The sequence below is a fragment of the Crocuta crocuta genome, unplaced genomic scaffold (genome assembly GCF_008692635.1).
Source record: "Crocuta crocuta isolate KB4526 unplaced genomic scaffold, BGI_CrCroc_1.0 scaffold310, whole genome shotgun sequence".
Classification (NCBI taxonomy): domain Eukaryota; kingdom Metazoa; phylum Chordata; class Mammalia; order Carnivora; family Hyaenidae; genus Crocuta; species Crocuta crocuta.
In genome coordinates, this window is record NW_027532609.1 from 1,243,302 (window position 1) to 1,266,650 (window position 23,349).

Sequence of the window (23,349 nt, forward strand, 5' to 3'; positions counted from 1 at the left end):
GGGTTTGCCTCCTCAGGAACACAAAACTCGAGTCTGGCAACCACTGTTTTGCAATATGCCTTAAATATTATCTGCAAATTCCAGAGTGCTTGCTTGTGGAAAGGTGCAGAAACGGTGGGCTACAGATAGTGTCCACTGTACAGGGTGTAGAGCTCTAAACTCAAGTCTAAATTTAGTCTACATGTTTGCACTTCCACCCATTCTACTCTCAATAATGTGGCAGCTGTTGCTACCATTGACAACTGCTCACTCTTCCCGCCCAAGCCAGGTGGCCTCTGCGACTGAAGTGTCGGCATATCAGTTCATCTGTCTTCCTGAGAGTCCTGTGAATGTGTACGTTGATGTACAGGTAAAGGTAGGAAAATGCTGTAGCAGACGATGCTTGATGCTGTACAAGGTCCTGCCTCTGCTCATACTGTCTACACGGCTCTGAGATCTTCACTGAGAGGGTCAGCCAGGGCCCAGTAACCAAGCCCCTCAAGCATGTGGCACAGCCCTGGAAGGCCGTACGAAGACTGGCCACCAGGGGGCAATCTCACACAACAGACCTGCAGACTTCAGAGGGCCCTGGGGAAAGCCCATGGCCTTCACTTTCTCTTCAGGGCCTACTTTTCTCAGGTCAGAGAGGCAATGATCAGGAAATACCATCCAGGTCAGCAGAGGATGAAGCTCCAAGAGGGCACCTGCAACCAAACCCTCCCCAGCACATCAATACGGGAGAGTCACTGAAAACACAGGTGCGTGTCTGGTTTTTAGTGTATATTAAAACAAATTTATTTACACAGTAACATGATGCCACAGAGAACACAGCAAAGTACCACAGCAAACCAAAGGGCGGCACCACCTGGTGACAGAGGGGACCTTACATTGGTAGATTTATACAACTCTAAAATGTGTAGAGGGTTGAAGCTCCAGGAAAGAGCAAGGGAACAAGATTTCCAAATACAGAGTGTGGGCAGAGCCATGGGGGACTAAGGAGAGACTGGAATGAAGACTGCCATGAACCAAATACTGAGGAGGAGGACATCTTGCTTCTGCCCTGATCTCACGCCCGAATGCCCTGCATATCAACAGAAAATCCCAACCCAGTACGTTCACACACAACTCTCTCAAACTGGTGAGGGAACAGATAACCAAGTAGTACTTGGAGCGAGTTTCCTGAAGGACTGTGGTTTGTCTTTCAAAAATGCTACCCTGAAGCCATAGGCTAGTCAACATTCAAGTTATCACGAGTGCAGACACACAGATACTTTCCACACACTATATGGGCAAAGTAGATTTTCCATAATACAATAATAATTGTAGCAAAATATAGGACTCTGTACTTCTGCTAGGTTAAAAAATTTCCAACCTCTTTTGATTCCCTGAAACTTTCTGGATAAAAAAAAAAAAAAAAAAGCATGGGGGTGAGTGGGATGGGTAAAGCTGGAATGAGCCCAGAGGCTCTCTGGAGTGGGAAACATGTAATGGGATGTCCAGAGCGCAGGCCCCTGTAGCCCACTTAGGTGGGGAAGCTTCTAGCAGTGGCTGAGGCAAAAACCTAGTCTACTGTCAAACGGCTGCAGGGAGGGGATGTGTAACAGCTGTATAGCACCTTGTACATTCTGGGCACTTACAAATATTAAATGATGGTGATGAGTGGTAACCACCTCTGTAGGAAGGTTTATAAAAACGACTAGAATTTGTTAAGAAGTCTCCCAGGAGTTCTTTAAACAAAGCTGTTAAAACTACCACATATCTTAGAAAAGATCGCTCTGCTTTCAGAATCACATGGACATGACGATGTTTCCAAACCAAAGTCAGGGCAACAGCCACTGTCACGTCACGGAGGGGTGGGGGGTGGGTGCTGGCTCCTTCTCCTTACTTACCGGGAAATGTCACTGTCTGTCTCAGACTTTCACATCACCATCATCTTTTCTTTTTTTCCCTAATATACAAAATGGATTTCTCTAAAATAGATAGGTGATTTGTTTCGAGGATGAATTATTTTATCAGCCAAATACCTTGACATGGAATGTATGTGAGTTCTCCTTCTCTGGCATCTGTCATAACTCAAGCATCAGGACAAAAAGCTTGATTTCTTTGGTATAATCTCTGTCTAGGATCTTGGATGGTAGCTCCTCCGGCTTCCCTCGTGGCATCAGTTTTGGTCCGTGGAACCCCTGCTCTGGGCACTGCCATAAGCACGGGCAGCTGGACTTCAGCGCACACTTCAGCAACAGCAGCACTTGGATTTGTCTCGGCACAGCACTTTGGGCCTTTGAGAATATGAGCTTCAATGAGGTAAAACTAATAACCCGGTTTCGTGGGCAGCCATCCTGTTCGCTCATTAGGCTGGACCAGAATTTTCCATCCTTATCAACTAGCGAGGGAAATAAAAAACATGCCAGAGTTGGCCTGGAGAGGCAAGTTCCTCTCTCCCTCATCTTCAAGTATGTTTGTACTCTATTCATACATCTAGAATTATTTGGAATACAGGGCAGTATCTGAAGTACATCCCGATTTCTGGGACTGGTCTGTATTTTTTTCAGATCACTGCCGGTATAATCTGAGGAAAAATATTGTTTGCAGGTTACCAGCAAAACCAAGTCAGGTTACTTCCCAGCATCAAAGTATTTTTAATTCAAATTTGGGAAGCTGAGTGCAATCCTTCCACAGCCTACTATGTAGTAGGCCCCAAAGATCCTCATGAAAATTTACAGTGCTAGAAACTTTAAAATACAATTTTACTCCCAGAAGTATCTTTAATATTTCTAGAGGTTTGGATCTCTTGGCTTAGTTTTCCATGGTAACAAACTTCTTGAGTCTGGAAACAAAGCTGGCCCCTACTTAGTCTGACAATGGAAGGCCACTCAGCCTCTTAAAACCCTATCGCGTATATGTTGGCCCCCCAAGGTCAGCAGCATGGGTTCTTGTGCCCTGTCTACACTTTACCCAGGTCATCTCCAGAGGGCAAAGCTGGGAACCCACTGCTGTGCTCCTGGCCTTCAATTCTAACTTTGTCTAGGGGTTGGGAGACCTCACTCATGATTTGTTCATTGACTCCACAGGTTACATCTGCTCTTTTTCCCATCCTGCAGTTATTCTCCACGAAGTAGCTTCTGAGCATCACACAGGTGTACATTTACCAAAGGGGCTCTCCCTCGGGCCAGCATGGGAGAAGTCGTGTAGTCCCAGTCCTCTCTGTGGGACATCTGATTCTCTTCTTTCCAAGACTAGGTTGTCACTCTAACAAGGCACTCTGCTATACATTCAGTCTTGGTCTTGGCCACTCCCCCCATTTCCCCGTTTCTCTAGCACCGAAATGTGTCAGAGAAATTGTTCTTGCTCATGCGGCTAAGGTAAAGTCCCAATGATGGCTTAATTGTTTAAACTCTCAATATAAATGGAAGAATCTGTAGTACAGACTTCAATAGAAGAGAAAAAAATCCAATTAATATTGAAGACGATAACTTGATGTTACTGGAGAAAACATAAAGTGCGAATACTAGTCATAAAGCAAAACTCATATATATACAGATGTCTGAAGGTAGGGTTTCTTTCCAGTTGATGAATGAATCCAAAGATCCTATTATAATTAAAATGGGACTGTAAAAAAACTATTTGTGATGAGATTAGATTGACTGAATTTCATCATTCTGGAAAAATATACCAAGGACCATCTGACGTAGAACTTCTTGTCGAGAAATACAGTTATCTTGTCTGTTCTGCTCTAACCGGTAACACCCCTTTCCCTCTCTCCCTCACATTCCTCAGCCATCACTCAGAGAAAATTAATCTAGCTCCCTGTCTCTGGGAAGCCGGAGGCCCTTCTCGGACTAGTTGGCATTCATCTTTTGGCCTTCGCAAATTTGAGTATAAAAACGGTACTAAACAAATCTGATGTGAAGGAGGTGCTCGGTTTACCAGTGCTGTAAGATGACGGTAGTGGGGTGTGTCCATGCCTATAATACTATAAAGTTGAAATAAAGAAGACTGGATCCAAGTCAAACAGAAAAAAAAAAAAAGAGAGAGAGACAGAAGAAGAAGAAGAAGAAGAAGAAGAAGAAGAAGGGAAACAAAAGAAGATATCTAGAGAAATAGAGGGACCAGGGAACATTCTTCATTAAATATGAAACCTCATTAAATAGTCAACATTCAAATTTACATGGGCAAGGCACCACAAGAGTGACATTGAGAAAGTGTCTCAATCTACAAACTGCCTGGGGGAGGGCTGGGGGGCGGGGGATGCGGGGGAATGTGCTGGCCAACATGGCCAGTGGTCTGTGTGCTGCTACTTCAGTGTATAATTAGGTGAGGAGTTATGTGCACACGGGCTATGCTAAGGTGGACTAAACACCAGTTGGCCAGGCAAGGCGCAGCCATGCCACAGGACACTGAGACAGGGCGGGCTGCTGGCCTGCAGCGGCACGCCCCTTCCGGGCCCTTCCTAGGGAAAGAGCCCTGCTCTCTGGCTAGAGGACGCAAGACTCCGTGGGCCAGTGAGTCCTCTTCCTTGGGAGTCCTGTACTGCCGGCCAGGAAGACAGGGGCATCCTTCCTTTGGAGCCTCACATGTCCCGTTTTCTTAAAACAAAACATAACAAAACCAAACCAAAGAAGATCACAATAAAATACATTCTCCTTTCTTGATCCTCTCTGATATAGGTGAATCATATGAAAGGCTGTTAAAAATGTTAAAAGTTTAGAAATTTCCAAAAGGCCACTAATGTGCTATCTAAGTAATACTGCACAATCAATCTTGGCTTTTAAGAAACTCTGTGCTGGTGGAGGAGGGCCCCAGAGCTCCCTTGCCGACCAGACGCAGAGAACATGCCCATCAGCCCCGCCACAGGTTGCTCCCCTCGGAGGCCTGGCCTCTACTTCCAGCACACGCGTGCGCACCCACGCGTGCACACACTCGCACCGTCTGAGTGACTCTTGGGATTTCAAGGTTGAAGTAAACAGATACTCACAGTTTTGAAGAAAACAAGCACACACACGTCACCTGCCACCCCACTGCCCGGAAGGGACACTCATCTCTTAGCGCAAACACTTGTGTGCCAAGGGAAGAAGGGGAGGGTTTCTGTAGAACTTGCTTCAGGTGAAGTTGTCACATGAATACTGTAATATACAGCTAAAAACAATACATACAAAAATTGCACATATATTCAGAGGAGAGGAGCACAGAGCCCACATGGGGTGCGCGGCTCGCAGGCACCCGCCCCAGCATTCGAAGTCGCTGCCGGCCATCCTCTAGAGCCATTTCAGGGAGCCGTGTGTGGTGCAACTGGGAGGCGGCCTCTTCGGCAAAGGTCAGCGTTCTGAGGAGGACGCCAGCGGTCTCATCACTGGCCTCCTCCCCTCTCTGGCTTCTAGTCAGCCTCACCGCCAGCGCCACGCCCTGCAAGCAGATCTCAGGGCTCGACTGACCGCTGTTGCATTCACGGCTGCTGTCCACGGCACTTGGTAGACTCGTCAGCACTGGCTACCGCTAGAAAGAAGCTGGCCAATTGCTGCTCAGGGGAGCACCGGGGGCCATGCTCACCAGTGCTGGCCGTCGACACCGACAGCTCTGATAGTAATCAAAGACAGCACTTCCAACTAGTCCCCTGGTGGCCCCTAGGGAACTGCATGTGTGGAAATTCATCTCCTGGTAATCTGCCAGCTACTTATGAAATCTGAACGGTGAGGCACTGGTGACACCACCTTGGGTCAGTTCTGTAATGGGTCACAAGTGGCTGATAAACCTACACTTCATCGGCAAGTGGGGACAGAGTCGAAGTGAAGGAGAATCGGGCAGTGGCAGGAGAGGGGACCGTTAGGGCCATCCTCCCTGCAGTGCGCCCACTTGCTGATAAGAAATGAAAACGCATCCATGACCCAAGGGATGGAATCTCTCCTTGTCTTTATACTATCTGCTGGAACAAAGGCTAGCGGCCTCGGAAACAAGACTGGGCTGATGCTAAGGAGGGCAGTTCTGCCTGGTAAGAGTCAGTTACTGATATTTGAAAGAAAAAAAAATCTGTTATCTGTTATGAGAGCTTAGTGGATGATGGTAAGGACTGGTCAAATCTGTCTATTGCTAGTGAGAATAAATACTTGGTGTTAAAAAGACAGGTGGGCTTCAGAATAATGGAGGAGCGGGACACAGCTCACTGAGTTCATACTAAAGGAGCAGTCCCTTCAAGGATATATCTTTTCATTTTTTACCTGCACTTGGGGACAATTAGGGTGAAAGGTTTTCCAATGGAAGGCAACTGCACGGCTGTGCGACTGAATTTCTGCGTAGTGAAGACAGACCCAGCTTCTCACTCCATCTGGAACTGTGGATAAGCTTTCTGAGCGGACTCATTTTTCCTGGACAGGGATGGAAGGTCAGTCTCTCTTCTTTCCTTGGATTCTGTGCGAGTACTAGGAAGGGGGAGTGCATGGGCGACGTGAGGGTGAACACGTGAGACGAGCAGCGACCAGGATACACTAGCGGTGTTGCAGGGTCTTCACAATACAGCCGAGGGAGTCTGGAGTGGCGAAGGCCAAATACTGAGCACAAAGCCAGTCCTCAAGGCTGACCCCACCTTCCCTGTCCAGGGACTTCTCAGCAAACTTGATCATCAGCAGTGTTCGCTTGATGTCTAGCCAGTTTTGGAGCAGGGCGCTCCTCTGCGCTGGGCTAGGAGAGGTGGTGAAAGTCTGGAAGAGATCCTCCCGGGGGCCCCAGAGTAGACACTGGAGGATGCCTTTGGCGTCTGAAATGAGGATCCGCTCAGACGGGTTGGGGTTGAGGAGGCAGCTGGCCAGCTGCTGTAGGCCCCGGGAATACGGGGAGCGGAGTGGGATGCGAGGCAAGTCCGCTCGAGTATATTCTTTTTCCTTCAGCTCCGGGTTCTCATCAAAGGGGTTGGGCAGGTGCAGCATCTCATAGATGAGGATGCCTGTCTGGAACTCATCACACTTTTTATACTGGGTGGCTGTAATGATCTCTGGAGCAAGGCGGGACTGGTCCCGGAGGATCTCGGGGTCCACCAGGTGGCTCTTCTGCTTGGCCTGAGAGAAGTTGCTCACTATGAGCCTCGTGGGGCAAGATGAGGTGGGGCTGGACTCTGCGGGCCCAAGGCCCTGGGTGCTTCTCCCTGGCTGGTAGTGGACAAGCAGCAGGTTCTCCAGACGAAGATCGCAGTGAGTGACATGGTAGGGTTTGAGGTGCTCAAGGCCAGAGCACAGCTGTAAGAGCAGCAGACACACTTGTCTCTCATACACATCGGGGCTCTTCCCGTGCTGGGCCAGAGAGTCTCGCACGAAATCAGCCACAGTGAGATAGGGAACCTCTCTGGTGATGACCACAACATGGCTTCTCTGCTTCCTGCTAATGACCCCCTGGCTTTCTTTCTGCGATGACTGTGTTTCGCAGCCGGGCTCTGGGCTTCTCCCGTCAGTTTCTCCTTTCACCTCTTCTTCAGCCTCTTTCATTTCATCCTCTTCCTCTTCAGTGGCATCAGGATCCTCCCAGGGAAGCAGACGATTAGGGACTTCAGCAAGGAAATGACCACAGTCCTGCTGGATGTTGAAATGGATGGCCAGGCTCTGCCGGACAGCCAAGCTGTGATAATACTGCTGAGACTCTTTAGCTTTGCTCTTACAGATCTGAAAGAAGCAAGCAAATAACAATATAAAGTGCACACTTTCATAACTGGGCTTAGATGTGTGAAGGAAGATTAATTGGAAGGAACAAACAGTGTTATAGTGAAATCTTCAGAAAGGGCCTTGGTAGTCCTTTGCTGAGTGACAGTAATAATTGCAGTAACCATTTCTTTCTTTCTTTCTTTCTTTTTTTAATGTTTATTTAGTTTTGAGAGAGAAAAGAGACAGAGCACAAGTTGGGAGGGGGCAGAGAGAGGGAAACACAGAATCCGAAGCAGGCTCCAGGTTCCCAGCTGTCAGCACAGAGCCTGATGCGGGGCTTGAACCCACAAACTGTGAGATCATGACCTGAGCTGTAGTTGGTGGATTAACCAACTGAGCCACTCAAGTGTCCTGGCAGTAACCATTTCTTACGGCTGTCTACATGCTGAGTACTTGATGTGTTTTATCTGTAATCCTTACACTAACCCTTCAAAGTAGGCCAAGTGTTTCAGAATTTAAAACAACAAACAAAAAAAGCCCAGGGCTACCAGTGTGCAAACCTAAGTGTGTCTAACACCAAAGTTTGCTTTTTCTACTATACTTTGTACCTCATCTAAAAAATAGAACAACCAAAAATAATTCTTCACCTACATTTTGTAGAGGCTTATAGCCCAGACTTACATAATAGCTCAATAAAGTGGGCCAGGATAACTTATTTTGTCACTGGTCAGGAGAGTGACACACACTTGGCCAGGTAAAGTGTGGGTTTTCCTAATTTTCAATCAGTGTCATTGCGATGGTCACAATTCAGGCATTCATGGATGACAGGCAGGCTAGAGATAAAGGTTTGAGGGAATCATTGGTCTGATCTGCTCAGAGCAAAACCAACATGTCAATGGCAGGACTTTGGGTTGCAGGCTTTCCCTTAACGTTAGGCCTTATTGAAAGGGCAATATTTACGTAATAAGGGCTTTCAGAAAGAATTTTATTAAGTGGTTGTGGATCATGGGAGAGTTTTTTGATCGCAAACACCAGCCAACAGTTCTACATACCAAAGCAACTATTGTTATTTCTAGTCTTACAGGGTGAGAAAAGCAAAAAGTAAATAAAAGCACTCCTAAATGGATGATGCTTGTGACAGGGGGCAGAGAAGCCGACCGTGGAAGACTCAGTCCCTAACACTAGTTCGCAGACCCTGACAGCTGGGGCAGCACAGCTTCTCCACGAGCCGATTCACTGGGAAGTATGTTTTCTGTCCTCAGCAGGGACATGCTGCCCTATTTCACGGTACCCAAGCCTTCCAGCCACAGGCACTCACACTGCCCGTTTGCTGCAGTAATACAGGAAAGAAGCAATTTGAAAAAAAGATTTGCTAGCAATTTTTATTTAAAAAGGAAAATGTACATTTTCTTGGGAGGATGCTGATGAGTCTCCAGTTCTGAGAAACAGCATGCTCTGATTTCCATTCAAATAGATTTAAGGAAAGTATGAAATAGGTGATGAGGATTAAAGAGTACACTTATCATGATGAAAAAAACTGAAAAAAAAAGAAAAAGAAGAAAAACAAAAAACCGCCCAAATGGCACCTGGGTGGCAGAGCGGGTTAAGTGTCCGACTTTGGCTTATGTCATGGTCTTGAGGTCAGTGGGTTTGAGCCCTGCCTCAGGCTCCATGCTGACAACTCAGAGTCTGGAGCCTGCTTTGGATTCCGTGTCTCCCTCTCTCTCTGCCCTCCCCCACCTCTCAAAAATAAGCGAACATTAAAAAAAAAAAACCAACCCACCCCAAACAGACCAAAGATAAAGGAGTATCCATGGGGGAGCAGCATCCGTTTCTCATTCACTATATTTATACAATTTATTATAATAAGTCTTTTTTTTTTTTTTTTTTCTCTCTCTCCGTCTCTTTCGATGGGAGGGAGGGGGAAGAGGGCTGAAAACAAGTTTCTTCAAGTCTTCTACCAGCTACAGCTATCTCATCTGGTCTTGAAACAGAGATAACCCCAGGCAGAGTTCAAGTGCAAACATATATCTTTCAGAAAATATTATCTTTGGAAAGCTCTCAAAGTCTCAGTACACTCAGTATAATATATAATCCTATATTACTCATCAATCACGGCATGAATTCTTTCTATGCTATACTGTTGGCAATATTTCATATTTATGTGTCAGCAGGTATTTAAAAATCCTATACTAGTCATCATTTAGTTGTATAGGAGTTGGATATAGGATACAACACCATTAACCCCATTTCCAATTTTAATAATTTGTTCAATATCACACTATTGGCTGGAATGAAAGTTCAAAGGTCCCAACTCCTTGGTCTTTGAAAAGTCAATATACTACTGAGTTTAGCTGAATGAGTTTAGCTACATTTTAGCAGTCACGTTATAGAAAGGACACTCACCAAGGAACTTGGCAGGCCTGGGATTTAGTCCTGCCACTAACTGTGTGACCTTGGGCATGTCACCTAACTTCTCTGGGTCTCAGTCTCCCTAATAAAGGAGACAATATAAAAAAATCCTGAAACCTACCTCATAGAGTAGCTGTGAGGATTAAAGGAGACCAATTCTATAGAGTTGATCTGTAAATCTCAAAGCTGCACAAATGTAACACTGACAATGACTAAGACCTACAGATGTTAAAAGTGATGTAATACAGAATCCTCATCTTTTCCAAACAGAGACAGCAAAACAGAAAAATGCATCTTTCTTTTTGAGTGCTGAGAGCCACCTGCCCCAGCAGTAACATTCTGTGACCACAGGTTTGGTAGAGAAAAGCCAGAGAGAAGAGCTAACATCCGGTACCTCTAGGCTGGCATCAGCCCTGACAAGCAAGTCAAACTGGCAGTATGTTCTGGTCCCAGTCAGACCAGTGTAAGGCTCTCTTCTCTCGATGTTTGGTCAATCAGTAGTTTTTACTATACTAGGTTGCACTGCAAAACACCTGCCACTCTGTGGTTTGGCATTAGAAGCAAAGAAGATACTCCCATTGTGACTGCCAGTCTCCTCAGGTTATCCTCATGGTATTTGCCGACACGCAGACACACATACTTGTATAAGATTCCCCAGAGCAGTGTGAGTAGACAATGAACATGGGCACTACAAGAAGAATTTATGTTTAGTTTCACAGATCAATTTGAGATAAAGGTTCAAAGTGATTTACAAAGAAGAAATGATAAATTGTTCAACCAATTTGGAAGCTCTGAAGGAAAATGGCCTGCCTGGAGAGCCGACTGGGGCAGGTGGCACTTCCTTATCTCTCCATCTTACAATATGTAGACAGGCCAAAGAATAATGGGTCACTCTAGTTGAAAGGGCAAAGGGAAAAGGGAGAAGACTGGAGTATAATAGAGGGAAACAAAATACTAGGCCTTCTAACTGGTTCACCACCATGAAAACATTTACAACCAAAATACAGACCAATGAAGATTTCTAAAATAGGATTTCTTATATGATGAGTATCTCATAAATCTTTATTATGGAGCTTTGTGATGATGTTAATTTAGGTAGGAGTATTATATTATTCCATGTACCACATAGTAGCCATTTTTCAATTAACTTGACTACTTTAGTGTTTTTTCCAAAAACTCAAAATGACCTGACTTCAGATGATAAATTTCTAGTCCAAAAGTTATTTCAGAAAACAAGCTACTCTTTCTAGAACAAATGGACAGAGTTCTTCCTGTTGGTTGTTGTTTTTACCTCCTTCTCTTATTTTCTCTATCCTACAACAAAGTGACTTCCCCTTGGCCTCCCATTCTCATTTATTCCTTGAAAGGAATTTACTTGCTTCCCTAAAAGGGCAGTTGGCTTGAACTGCAGGAATTTCCAAAAAGATTCCACTCCCCAAGAAGAATAATTTCCACAGGACTTCTGGGCTCCCCTAAATTTTGAAACAGGAACAGAACAGAAGCTGGAACAGTCTCATACCTTCATGTAAAGTTCTCTTTTTTAATGGGAGAAAAATCATCTCATATTTGTTTTGACTCTGTAGGGACAACCTAATTAAACTGCCACCAATTCTGACAGATTCTGTGTCAGAAAGTGTACCATCCACACTTTCCTAGTGGGAAGAAAAACCCCACGAGAGCCTGAGCCGCAGTGACACTAGAGGGAGCTGTCACATCACCATCCAGGAGTCATTTCTGGGGAAACTACAGTGAAGCTAGGCTGGGGATGGTGGGATCTTGTGAAAGAAGCCATACGTCTTCTTTCTGGACAACTTACTGCTTCTATGAAGGGACAATGCCAAATTCAGGCAAAAGGGGCACTTTCTGTGAAAAGCACCAACAGGAAGAGATACCTGTTCTGGGCAAAGTGACCCTGCTGGCCTGCTTGCCCACTGAGAAGGCACACCTTCTGAGCTACTTCTCCAGAGGAAGCCAGAAGAACATCAGAAGGGAAAGCCAGCCCGGGGTAGCTACACACCCACCAACGGGGATAACACACTGCCACAAAAACAAGGGCTTGGCGGGGGGAAACTGAATGTCTGAGTTAATAAAGATGAGTAAGGACAGACAAGGAAAACGAAAAGTATTGATTCATAGTAACAGCATTCAGACAAGTATCTCATGGCTCCTCAGCACTTTCCATCTGTGAAAAATTGTGAAGCAATCTAGTCAGAGCCCCAAATATATATATATTATAATATATAATCTTTATATATTAAGGCAGCAGAGTGGGGAGGTAGGGAAAAAGGTGGACGTTTGGTAACACAGGAAGGAAATGGCTAGGAAATAAATCAGTTGTTGAAGAGAGTGGTATCCATTCTCCTTTGACTCTTCTTCCCAAAGGAATGCTGTTGTTTCCGGGGTGGGGTGGGAGGGGATCTATTCGCTCTCCTATTTTCTCACTGACACACTCTCTTCAGCAAGCTCTTGGCTTCAAACATCTTGATGTATTACTGACTTCCACACTTGTAACCCAGACCGGTCTCGGACTTCAGACTCATCTATACAATGGCCTACTTGATTTCTCCTCCTGTATGTTGCACACCACAGACCCTTAAACTCAGCATAACCAAACCCACACTCTTCTTCCCACCAAGCCTCCTGTTTTTCCAGTACTTCCTCTCTTGGTGAATGGTGCCATTATCCATCCCAACATCTGGCTAAGAAATCGAATTCACTCAGAATTTCTCCTCCATCTTCACTTGCTACATCTAATTAATTATCAATTTTAATTGATTCTCTTCCCAAATAACTTTCAAATTATCCTGTTGTCTCCACTATCTATTGCTACCATTATCACCTGTCAGGACTGCTACAAAAGATTTCCAAGTGGTCTCCCTGTCTCTAATGTGATTCCCCTCAAACGTACCTTCCATATGGCCATTAGAGCCACCTTTCAAAAAAATCAGATATTGCTTGCTTATTTAAAATTCCTAGTGGCTCCCCATTATCTTCACAGAAGAAAAGTTCTGGCCTAGCTTCCTTTCCAGTCTTATTTCTCACCCCTCTTTCACTTTGGCCATATTGAACCACCAGCAGCCAGTCCCCTGGCTTCTTCTACCTGCCAGGTGTTCTCTCCGATCGGGGCCTCTCTTCACCTCTCATCTGCCTGAGGGATTCCTACTTACCCTTTCAAAGCCATTATCATGTGTCAGTTCTGTCAAGGTGAGAAAGTACGACTACCCTAAACCTCCTTTCTGTGTTTCTTGTATATGTTTCTATTACTACAGATATCACACTTTTTTGGTCTTAGGAGCAGATATTTCTATCAGTAGGGCCTACCAGAGTAAGGCGCATTGCATATGCTCAGTATGTCTGTACAAAATACTGAGGAATGCTACATCTGATGTGGTATAGCCACAAGGTTGTTTACTCAGAGCAGCTAGCATATACACAGCTTTTATGAAACAGATGGAAGTTGGTAAGGTGATGGGGAGGGGGCAATGGCAGACTGATCTGAGTAAGGAACACTCATGACCTGACTAGGCAAATGCGGAACCTCTGGACAATGAGGGCCGTCTGCCGAGTCCAGGCTGTCCTAGCAGCTCAGTGGTTTTGCACTGCACAAACCTACACAAAACGACAGTGCTCCTCATCATTCCATTCAATTTTCTCTCCTCTTCCCCAAAGAAAGCAATCATTACAAAACATGGATGGACCCTTCAAAAATATTCCACATTAGCTTTTATTTTTTCCATTGATGGGCTCAGTCGGCCTAGGATGCCTTCAGCCCACTTCCACTTTATCAGCAGGGAGTCTCATTTCCATCTCACACCACATGTTTTACAGTGCCTCAGCGAACCTTAAGTGAGATGGGTGTTGCAGGGAATGAACTGTAGAGGAACAAAAGTGAGGAACACTGAAGATCACACGCACTATACCGTCTATGCTATTTTGTCACCTTACACAAAACACGACTGCAAATGGGAGACAGCACAGAATGAAAACTTGTAAACTCACAATAGATATCCAGTATTTGGTACAACCTTGCTCCAAGAATACAGGCTGATTACTCAGTGACCTCAATCTCTGATCTACCTAGAAGGAGTATTGCTTTACTTGCCGTTACAGAGCTAAGATCCCCACACACTTAATGCTATTACAAACATATTAAAAATGGATTAAGTATTTAAAATATAAGTGCCATCTGGGCCCCAGGTACTCAGGACTCCATGCTGTAGGAATCTGCTATGAGACCTGTCAGGTAGGCCAGGTAATTTATAGCTTGGGTTGCTGCAAAACTGGTCATCTGCCCAAGAAACCCATTTTGGAGTCTGGAGAGAAATTCAAAACAGCCACTGTATAAGATTTTACTATTTGATTTGTAGCATGTACCCATTAAATCTTTTCATGCTCCCACTCAGCATGTGGATCAAAAGGAAATCACTTGTGTTTCTGAACTAGTAATTTAGGCTGACAGAATGACGCCCAGGATGTTCACATTAGAGAAACTGAAGGACAGAGCAGTTCAATAACTGACTCAGGCCCAGATTAAGAATCAATTAATTTGAATCCCAACTTATAATTCCCACCTATGTTTTCTCACCTCATTAATGAAAGCCATGGCTTCCTTTTTCTACTAGCCAATTCATTTTGATTCCAGATATCCACGAGTACCCCAAACCCATCCTTCCTAACCCAAATCCCAGTTGAGACTCTTAGGACCTTCTGTATGCATTCAGCCCTGACATGAAGTGGGCACTGACCTACAGTGGCTATGGGTATGTATAGTTGGCCGCTGGTCAATGGCTCTCTGTGCAGTTTCAATGTTGAACATATTTGTACTGAGTATGAAAGTGGAAGTGGTTTCCCCTCTATATGTCTTTCCTTATTACTAAGCCAGTAATTAATTGCCTGTGTCTATAGCCTGAACTAGTTGTAAATTCCTACCAATCAGTTATTCCTGTTACTGCTTTTTCATTTAGTGTCTTGCTTTCTCAGCATCCACCCAAATGAGATAAACAGAGACTTTGGAGTCAAAATGCAATAAAATACGCTGCTGGTGTCCACAGTGCACCTCCACTAATTACAAGCTTTTAACAAGATTGTTGGCATAGGTAGGGGCGTCTGGGTGGCTCAGCCGGTTAAGCAGCTGACTTTGGCACAGGTCATGATCTCAGTTTGTGGGTTTGAGTACCGCCATTGGGCCCTGTGCTGACAGCTCAGAGCCTGGAGCCTGCTTTGGATTCTGTATCTCCCTCTCTCTCTGCCCCTCCCTAGCTTGCGCTCTGTCTCTCTCTCTTAAAAATAAACATTAAAAAACAACAAAAAAAGAAAGGAAGTAGCCCACAGTTACAACAGGGATGTGCACATCTTCACAAGGCTCTGTGAGCTTGTTCCTTGAGAACAAAGACTTAGACTCCTTTAAAAGAGAAGATACATACAACCCCATATTAGGAACTGTTGAAAAAATAAGGCAGAATTTTATACTTCTTGCTCTGTGAGATTTTAATCATCTTCCCCAAAGTAATTTCATCCAAATTTCTTATGTGGTCTCATACAGCAGCATTTATTATAAAATGACCTCAGAAAAGCTGTGAAAAAGAATATCCCATTGAGACTGAGCCAGAATTGTACTGACTGGCCATTCTGCTTATAGGTAAACGCCTATCATTTGTCTCTTCAGGGATAACCCCCGAGGCATGGCAGGGCCAGTCCACTGCTCAGGTCTGATTTTAATAGGACAGGCTCCATGTAGGAGTCAGAAGGCAGTGTGCTACGGAGATGGTGACCCTATGCAACTATAATTATTATCCTCCAGCCTCGGCTTCCTCCTGTAGACGATGACGAATGGCGAGTGCTGACTCTTCTAAAGTTGACTTGAGTCTACTTTGGGGATCATGTGTTTAGTCAGTGGCTACCCAGATTCTCTGAAAGGAGGAAAAAGCAAGGTGGACTCTATTTAGAGTAGGGAGGTTTTAAGTTCAGGTTTAAATTTGTGTTACATTTTATTTAGAGAACAAGGAAGTTAAGGGCTGGAGGCCAGCCAATATGCAGTCCACAGAGACAGGTCCAACTTGCTGGGTGGTGGCTCACCAAATGGTGATGAGGGGATAAAAGGAGACATGAAAGAGACAGAAATAGAAGCTGAAGGTTAAATATTGTCTGGGCATCAATTTGGCCAAGGAAAACTTCACCAAAACACTTAAAAAAGTAGGCTGTGCTCACTGCCTCCCTGGTCTATACTCTAACTGGCTGCAACTGGTATCTGCTCCCACTATTGCTGAGGTGGTATTTTCTTGAGGTTTACCAGAGATTGAACTCCTGCCTTCTCCTTATTCTGCTCAAACTTTCTGCAATTCTGGATTCTGACCGGTGGGTCCTTGCCCTTTGCTACTTCTTTTCCTGTGCTCCTGACTGGGTCACCTAGATGTGTAGACCTTTTCTTGATGTTATAGACTCTGCCACGATAACAGCATACATTCCCAAAGTTTGAACTAAATCAAGTCTACGAGAAGACTGAATAACCATATTTCTTGTCTCGATCTCCCTTTTGAGTAGCACACCTACATTTTTATCTGGCTACAGCGTTTCTCTAGCACTGCCTGTCCGAGGGGCCTGGTCCACAGAGAGCTCCTCTTCTGCCTTTTCTGATTTTTATTTCAGTTGGTGAAATAAACTCCTCTTCCGGGGGCGGTCACTCATCCTATAGCCAGCCTTCCACCAGACAGGGTCCTACCAACTGTTTCAGCCCTTCTACCACCTGCCCCTTCGTCCTCACTGTCCAGGGGGCTCGGCATTATTTACCTTGACTACTGCAACAGCAACATGACTGGCTTGCCTACTGGACTCTTCCATCATAGTTTTCTTCCAAAGTCATTTCACTATAGTTTTTTTTTCTCCCCAAATCACTGATCTTATGTTATTCCCCTGTTTAAAAATCCTTAGCGGCTTCCCATAAAACACAAAATAAAGTTGGGGCTTAAGTCGGGGCTCAGTCAGTTAAGCCTCCAACTTTGGCTCACGTCATGATCTCACTTTTTGTGAGTTTGAGCCTTGTGTCGGGCTCTGTGCTGACAGCTCAAAGCCTGGAGCCTGCTTCGGATTTTCTCTCTCTCTCTCTCTCTCTCTCTCTCTCTCTCTGCCCCTCCCCCATTCACACTCTGTCACTCAAAATAAACATAAGGCCCCCCCCCCAAATAAAGACTAACTTTTTGAACTCATCATTCAAAGCTTTAAATGCGGTCCCAAGTCTTTCCACAGCCAAATTTTTTCAATATTCTCTCCCTGCACTGTGGACCAAAAAGGCCCTTATTTTATTGGCCCTGCGTGTGATAGTGTTAACAATGACTTATTTCATCCATTAATTGTCATTCATCTTTACATTTCTGCATACCACTCTGAACCTTCATTATAATCTGTCTTGTTTAAGAGTTGTTTATGCCTTTGTCTTTCCCACTGGAATATAAGCTTCTTGAGGGTGAGGCTTTGTTTTGTTCACATGTATTTCTGTAAATCCACACAGATATCACCATTTTTTTATACAGTAAATTGTTTGCTAAAAGGTCAAGAAATATTTATTGAATGCCTATTATGTACACTATACTATTTCAGATAGTATATAATGCTATCTAATGCTAAATATATTAGATTAACATGATAGTAAGGATAAATGGATTGAAAACTATGGTCCTTGCCACGGGGAAGCTCAAGTGTAATAGTGGGGAGGGGAGGCAGGTGACTTTAATTGTATAATAGTGCTGTATAATCATACAATTGTAGCATGACAGTGCAGTGATAGAGAAATCCACTAGGTATAGAGTGGTTACACAGAGAGGTGCTGTCAACATGTTCTCAGAACATCAGAGAAGCAAATTCACAGAGCTGGATTCTTTATGAAAATATAGGAGCTTTCCAGGTACATGAGAAGAGAGTGGAGGAATAAATAGGTACCATTTATTGGATGCTTTCTTTGTGCCAAGTGATGCTCTGAGCACTATATATACCACTGTACATATTGACTCCTGTAATTTTTCACAACGGCTTTAGGAAGAATGAATTATTTTCTCCATTTTACAGATAGATACTGGGCTCAGAAAAAGGCAAGTAAGTGGGCCAAGGTAATACAGCTAGTAAGTTGCTAAAGTACAAACTTAAACTCAGGTCTGTCTTATCAAAAGCCCAAATTCTTTTTCTTTTCTTTTCTTTCTTTCTTTCTTTTTTTTTTTTTTTGAGAGAGAGAAGAGCGAGAGCATGTACCCATGCACACATAAGTAGCAGAGGGTCAGAGGGAGAGGGAGAGAATCTTAAGAAGGCTACATGCACTGTCAATGCAGAGCCTGATGTGGGGCTTGGACTCATGAAGTGCAAGGTCATGACCTGAGCTAAAATCAAGAGTTGGTCACTTAACCAACTGAGCCACCTGGGTGGCCCTGAGAAAGTATATTTCTAGTGAAGACCCCCAGGTGATACAGAAATAGGTCACGTGTAGAAGACAGTGCTGTTCCCAGAAGCACAGTCCAGACAGAGGACTAGTGTGTGCAAGTCCAGGTAGCATGAGAGAGAACTACTCATGATTTGTGCTAGAGGATGAAAGTATAGGGATGAATAACTAGGGATACTGCCTTCAAGAAGCTCAGTGTCAAATGATCTAAAATCTCCAATTCCTTGTGTGTGTGTGTTTTTTTTTTATCGAAAAGGCATCATGACACCATTTAAAAAAACAAAACAAAATCAAAATCACCTATAATTATCACCATTTTATCAGAAATTATTTGCATATTACCATTTTGTAGGTCAGTTTTTAAAAAGTTATGATCATACTATTTGGTATTCTATTTTCATGTGACATTTTACAAAAAATGTTTTTCATGATTTTATAGAATCTTCATAATTACCATTTAATGGCAAACACTCTACTGGACAGTACCATAATTTATTAAATTGTTTCCTTAATATCAGACACCCAGTTTGTTTCCAATTTTTGGCTGTGCTAAAAATCCTGAGGATGCTGGCATTTAGTAGTTTTCTCTCCTAATTTTAAGGAAAAATGTTTATATCTTTTAAGTAATGGGAAATAAAACATGTAAGGGCAGAACTTACCTAAATATACTCAAACCAGTGCTTAATTTTAAAGAAGACTAAAGAGTGGTCTAAAAAATGTTGAGCATTTTATAATTAATAATAATGCATTATTTAATATGTGCTATATAGTTGGAAAGGGGTTTCACTATATAAAAACATATGCATTAGAACAATCTTATTGGGGGGGGGCGCCTGGGTGGCTCAGTCGGTTAAGCATCCAACTTTGGCTCAGGTCATGATTTTGTGGTTCATGAGTTTGAGCCCCACATTAGGCTCTATGCTGACACTTGGAGCCTGGGGTCTGCTTAGGATTCTGTGTCTCCCTCTCTTTCTGCCCCTTCCTGGCTTGCACCCTGTCTCTCTCAAAAATAAAAATAAACATTGAAAAAAGAACAATCTTATGAGGTAGGTAGAGCAGGTAGTATCCATTCATGTGAAAACCAAAAGAGGTGACGTGACTTACTTAGGGATACACAGAGATTGATTTTGAATTTGGACCCATGTCAGCTAACTCCAAATTGACTTTTCTTTATTATGTGTTGTGATAATGGCAATTCAGTTTAAGACCAATACAACTAATAAAGCTATTCACACTGAAGGAAAACAGAATAAAGCTATGGAATGGATTGTGTCCTCCCTCCATTTCCATCTTGCAGCCCTAACTCCTACTATGACATACTCTTTCCCCTACTCTAATCCTCCCACATGAGGACACAGTGAGAAGGTAGCTGTCTACAAGCCAGTAAGAGAGACTTCCAGTCTGCAGAACTGGGAGAAAAGAAATTTCTGTTTAGCCATCCAGTCAGTTTTGTTATGGCAGCCTGGGCAGACAAAGATTTTAGTACTGAGGAGTGGAGTACCACTGTAACAAACACCCAAAACTGCAGAAGCAGCTATGGAATTGGGTAGAAGCGACAGAGTTTTGAGATTTATGACAGAAAAAGCCTAGATAATCATGAAGAGACTATTGTTAGAAATCTGAACATTAAGGGTGATTCTGGTGAGGAATCAGATAGAAATGAGAAACATGTTTTTAGAAACTGGACAAATCATAAAATGACAGAGAACTTGGCTAAAGTGTTCTGGAATTTTGTGGATAGCAGAACTTGTGAACAACGAAATTGTTGAAATTAGCTGAGAGATTTCTAAGCAAAGTGGTGAAGAAGCAGCTCACAGTAAAAATGCAAAAAGGGAGGGAGAAGTTGAAAAAGGAATTGTTAAGCAAAAATGAACCAAGACTTGAAGATTTGGAGAATTCTCAGCCTATCTATACTGCAACAAACAAGAAAGCTGGTTCTATAAGGATACTAAGGGGCATGGCTGAATAACCATTTGTCTACAGAGATCAGGGGTATGACTCATGGATTTAATCAGTCATCTCAGGAGAAGCCAGAACTAGAGAGAGGATTCTACCAGCAAAACCACTGCTAGTTTGAACTAAAGGGACAGAGAAAGCAGGATGGAGTGAAGGAAAGTTGTCAGACTCCTTGGAGTCTACACGACTCGTCCATGGAGCATTCGGCTGTGAAGGTGCACTATTCTTTAAGGAAAGGGAAGAACAACTCTGAAGGTGTTTCAAGAGATTGTCAGGGCTGTTAGTCCCATCACAAAGCTAAGAGACAAGGCTGCTTCCTCCTGGGTTTCAAAGGGTAGGGCTGCCTCGGCAGAGAACCATGTGGATGGGGCCTCACAGAAGGCAGTGTGGGTAGGGCCCTTACAAAGAGCCAGAGGAGCATGGTGCTTAGCAGAATCTTGGGAATAATGCTGCCACCCCAATGGGCCTGGAGGGTACAGTGCTGAATCAAAGAGGATTATTTGTAAGCCTTCCTATCTAATAGAATTTGCCTTGCTAGGTTTTGGACTTGGTTGGGACCTATCACCCCTTCCTTTCCTCCTATTTCTCCCTTTTAGAATGGGATTGTCTATCCTACACCTGTCCACCATCATATTTTTTAAAGTTGAAGTATAGTTAACATTGTGTTATATTAGTTTCAGGTGTATAGTATAATGATTCACAATTCTATGTATTATTCACTGCTCACCACTATAAGTATACTCTTAATCCCCTTCACCTATTTTTCCCATCCCCCACCCCAGCCAGCTCCCCTCTAGCAACCACCAATTTGTTCTCTGTAAGAGTTTTCTGGTTTCTCTCTTTTATCATCTGTTCATTTGTTTTTATTTTAAATTCCACATACGAGTGAAATCATATATTTGTCTTTCTCTGTCTGACTTATTTCACTTAGCATTATACTCTCTAGCCCCATCCATGTTTTACAAATGGCAAGATCTCATTCTTTTCTATGGTTGAGTAATATTCCACTGGTATATCTACATCTTCCTCATCCATTCTCCTATTGACAAGACACTTGGGTTGCTTCTGTATCTTGGCTGTTGTAAATAATGCTACAATAAATATAGGGGTACACAGATCTTTTCAAATTAGTGTTTTCATTTTCTTTGGGCAAATACCCAGTAGTGGAATTACTGGCCACCATTGCATTTTGGAAGCACGTAACTTGTCTAGTTTCATAGGGTCACAGCTAGAGAAGAAATCTGCCTCAGGGTGAATCAGACTCTGAGTTAGACCCATATCTCATTTAGATGATACTTAGATGAGACTTTGGACTTTAGAGCTGATGTTTGAATGAGTTAAGACCTTGGGGTTTGTTGGGATGAACTGAATATATTTTGCATGGGATAAGAACATGAATTTTGCGGGGGGGGGGAGGGGGTGGCAGGGACAGAATGCTAGAGACTGAATTCTGAGTCCCCAAAATTAATATGTTGAAGTGCTAACTCCTGTGATATTGTGATATAAAAGAAAAGGTCATTCAGATAACCAGAATATATTTCTCAAATATATATGGTCTTCATTCATGGTTCTTAACTCACACCTTCCCAATCCTTGGAATTTTGTAAGTATTAAGAGTGATAAAGGTGTCTTTTATTATGTTCATAAGGTGACTCATGGACCCCATTGAAAGAAGGGGCTGGTTGCCAGGGGAACCAACCTCATGATTGAAGGGTTGCAACTTTCAGTCCCACCCCAACTTCCTTGGAGGGAATGCCTGGAAGTTGAATCAATAGCCAATCATCAGTGATTTAATCAATCACGGCAATGTAATAAGCCCTTCATAAAACCCAAACGGACAGAGTTTGAAGAGGTTGGTAAACGTATGTAGATTTGGGGAGTGCAGTGCACATGGAGAGAACGTGGAAGCTCTGTGCCCTTTCCCTACACTTTGCTCTATGCACCTCTTCTATCTGGCTGCTCTTGAGTAATATCCTTTTATAATAAGCTGGTGGTCTAGTCAGATGCTCCTTTGCATTCTGTGAGACGATCTAGCAAATTATTCAAACTCAAGGAGGGGGTTGTGGGAACCTCTGATTTACAGCCAGTTGGTCAGAAGCACAGGTAACAACCTGGGCTTGTGACTGGTGTCTGATGTTTGTGGAAGGGGCAGTCTGGTAGACTGAACTCTTAATCTGAGAGACATGGTGCTGTCTCCAGGTAGATAAGTTGAATTGAGGTGAATTGTAGGACACCCTTTTGGTGTCTGAGAATTGCTTTGTGTTGTGTTGGAAATTGAGTCTCTGAACTCACAATTTAACCCCCCATTTGGACCATATTTGGGGATAGGGCCTACAAAGAGGTAATTACGGATATCAAGGAGGGGCCTGATATGGATTAGTATCTCTATAAGAAGAGACATCAAAGACTTCCAGCCCCTCTTGGTGATGTATGGACATAGGTAGAAGGCAGCCATCTCCAAGTCAGAAAGAGAGCTCTCACTAGAAACTAAATCAGCCAGAACCTTTATCTTGGACTTTCCAATTTTTAGAACTGTGACAAAATTAATCTCTGTTGTTTAAGCCACCCAGTCTGTAGTATTTTGTTACAGCAGCCTGAACAAACTAAGACAACAACCAAAGTAAGAATCTTAGGACTCTTATCACTGCAGTGGACTTGGCACTTAAGGGGATACCATCCTTTGGCTTTCAAATTGCTGGATTCTACCACTTATTTCCTTTTGCCATGTTTTAAAGACCTTTCAGTCTCTTCAAGAGACAGTCACAACCTGTTAGCCTACTCTAAATTCCATCAGTATGGGAAGAGATATTTTAAGAAGACAAAGAGTAAAAACTTGTTTTTGTGAGCCAACTGCTGGTCTCTTTGGCTTACCTCTGCAAAGGTAGGGTTCACAGTGTCCTGGTAGTTTATTCCTCTAAGGTTGTACAATCAATTGGGTACTTCTAGAAATGCCCAACG

At 43.6% G+C, this 23,349-nt stretch overlaps 1 protein-coding gene across 4 annotated transcripts in view; it reads right to left on the reverse strand.

Moving 5' to 3' along the window:
* Positions 1–744: 744 nt before the first annotated feature.
* The window catches only part of PEAK1 (pseudopodium enriched atypical kinase 1), a 255,618-nt gene continuing 233,013 nt past the window's right edge, over positions 745–23,349 (reverse strand). For all 4 annotated transcript variants that reach the window (XM_077780461.1, XM_077780463.1, XM_077780464.1 and 1 more), the window contains one exon: positions 745–7,622. In XM_077780461.1, coding sequence (XP_077636587.1) covers positions 6,459–7,622 — 1,164 coding nt within the window. In that variant the 3' untranslated portion in view covers positions 745–6,458. The remainder of the gene's footprint in view (positions 7,623–23,349) is intronic.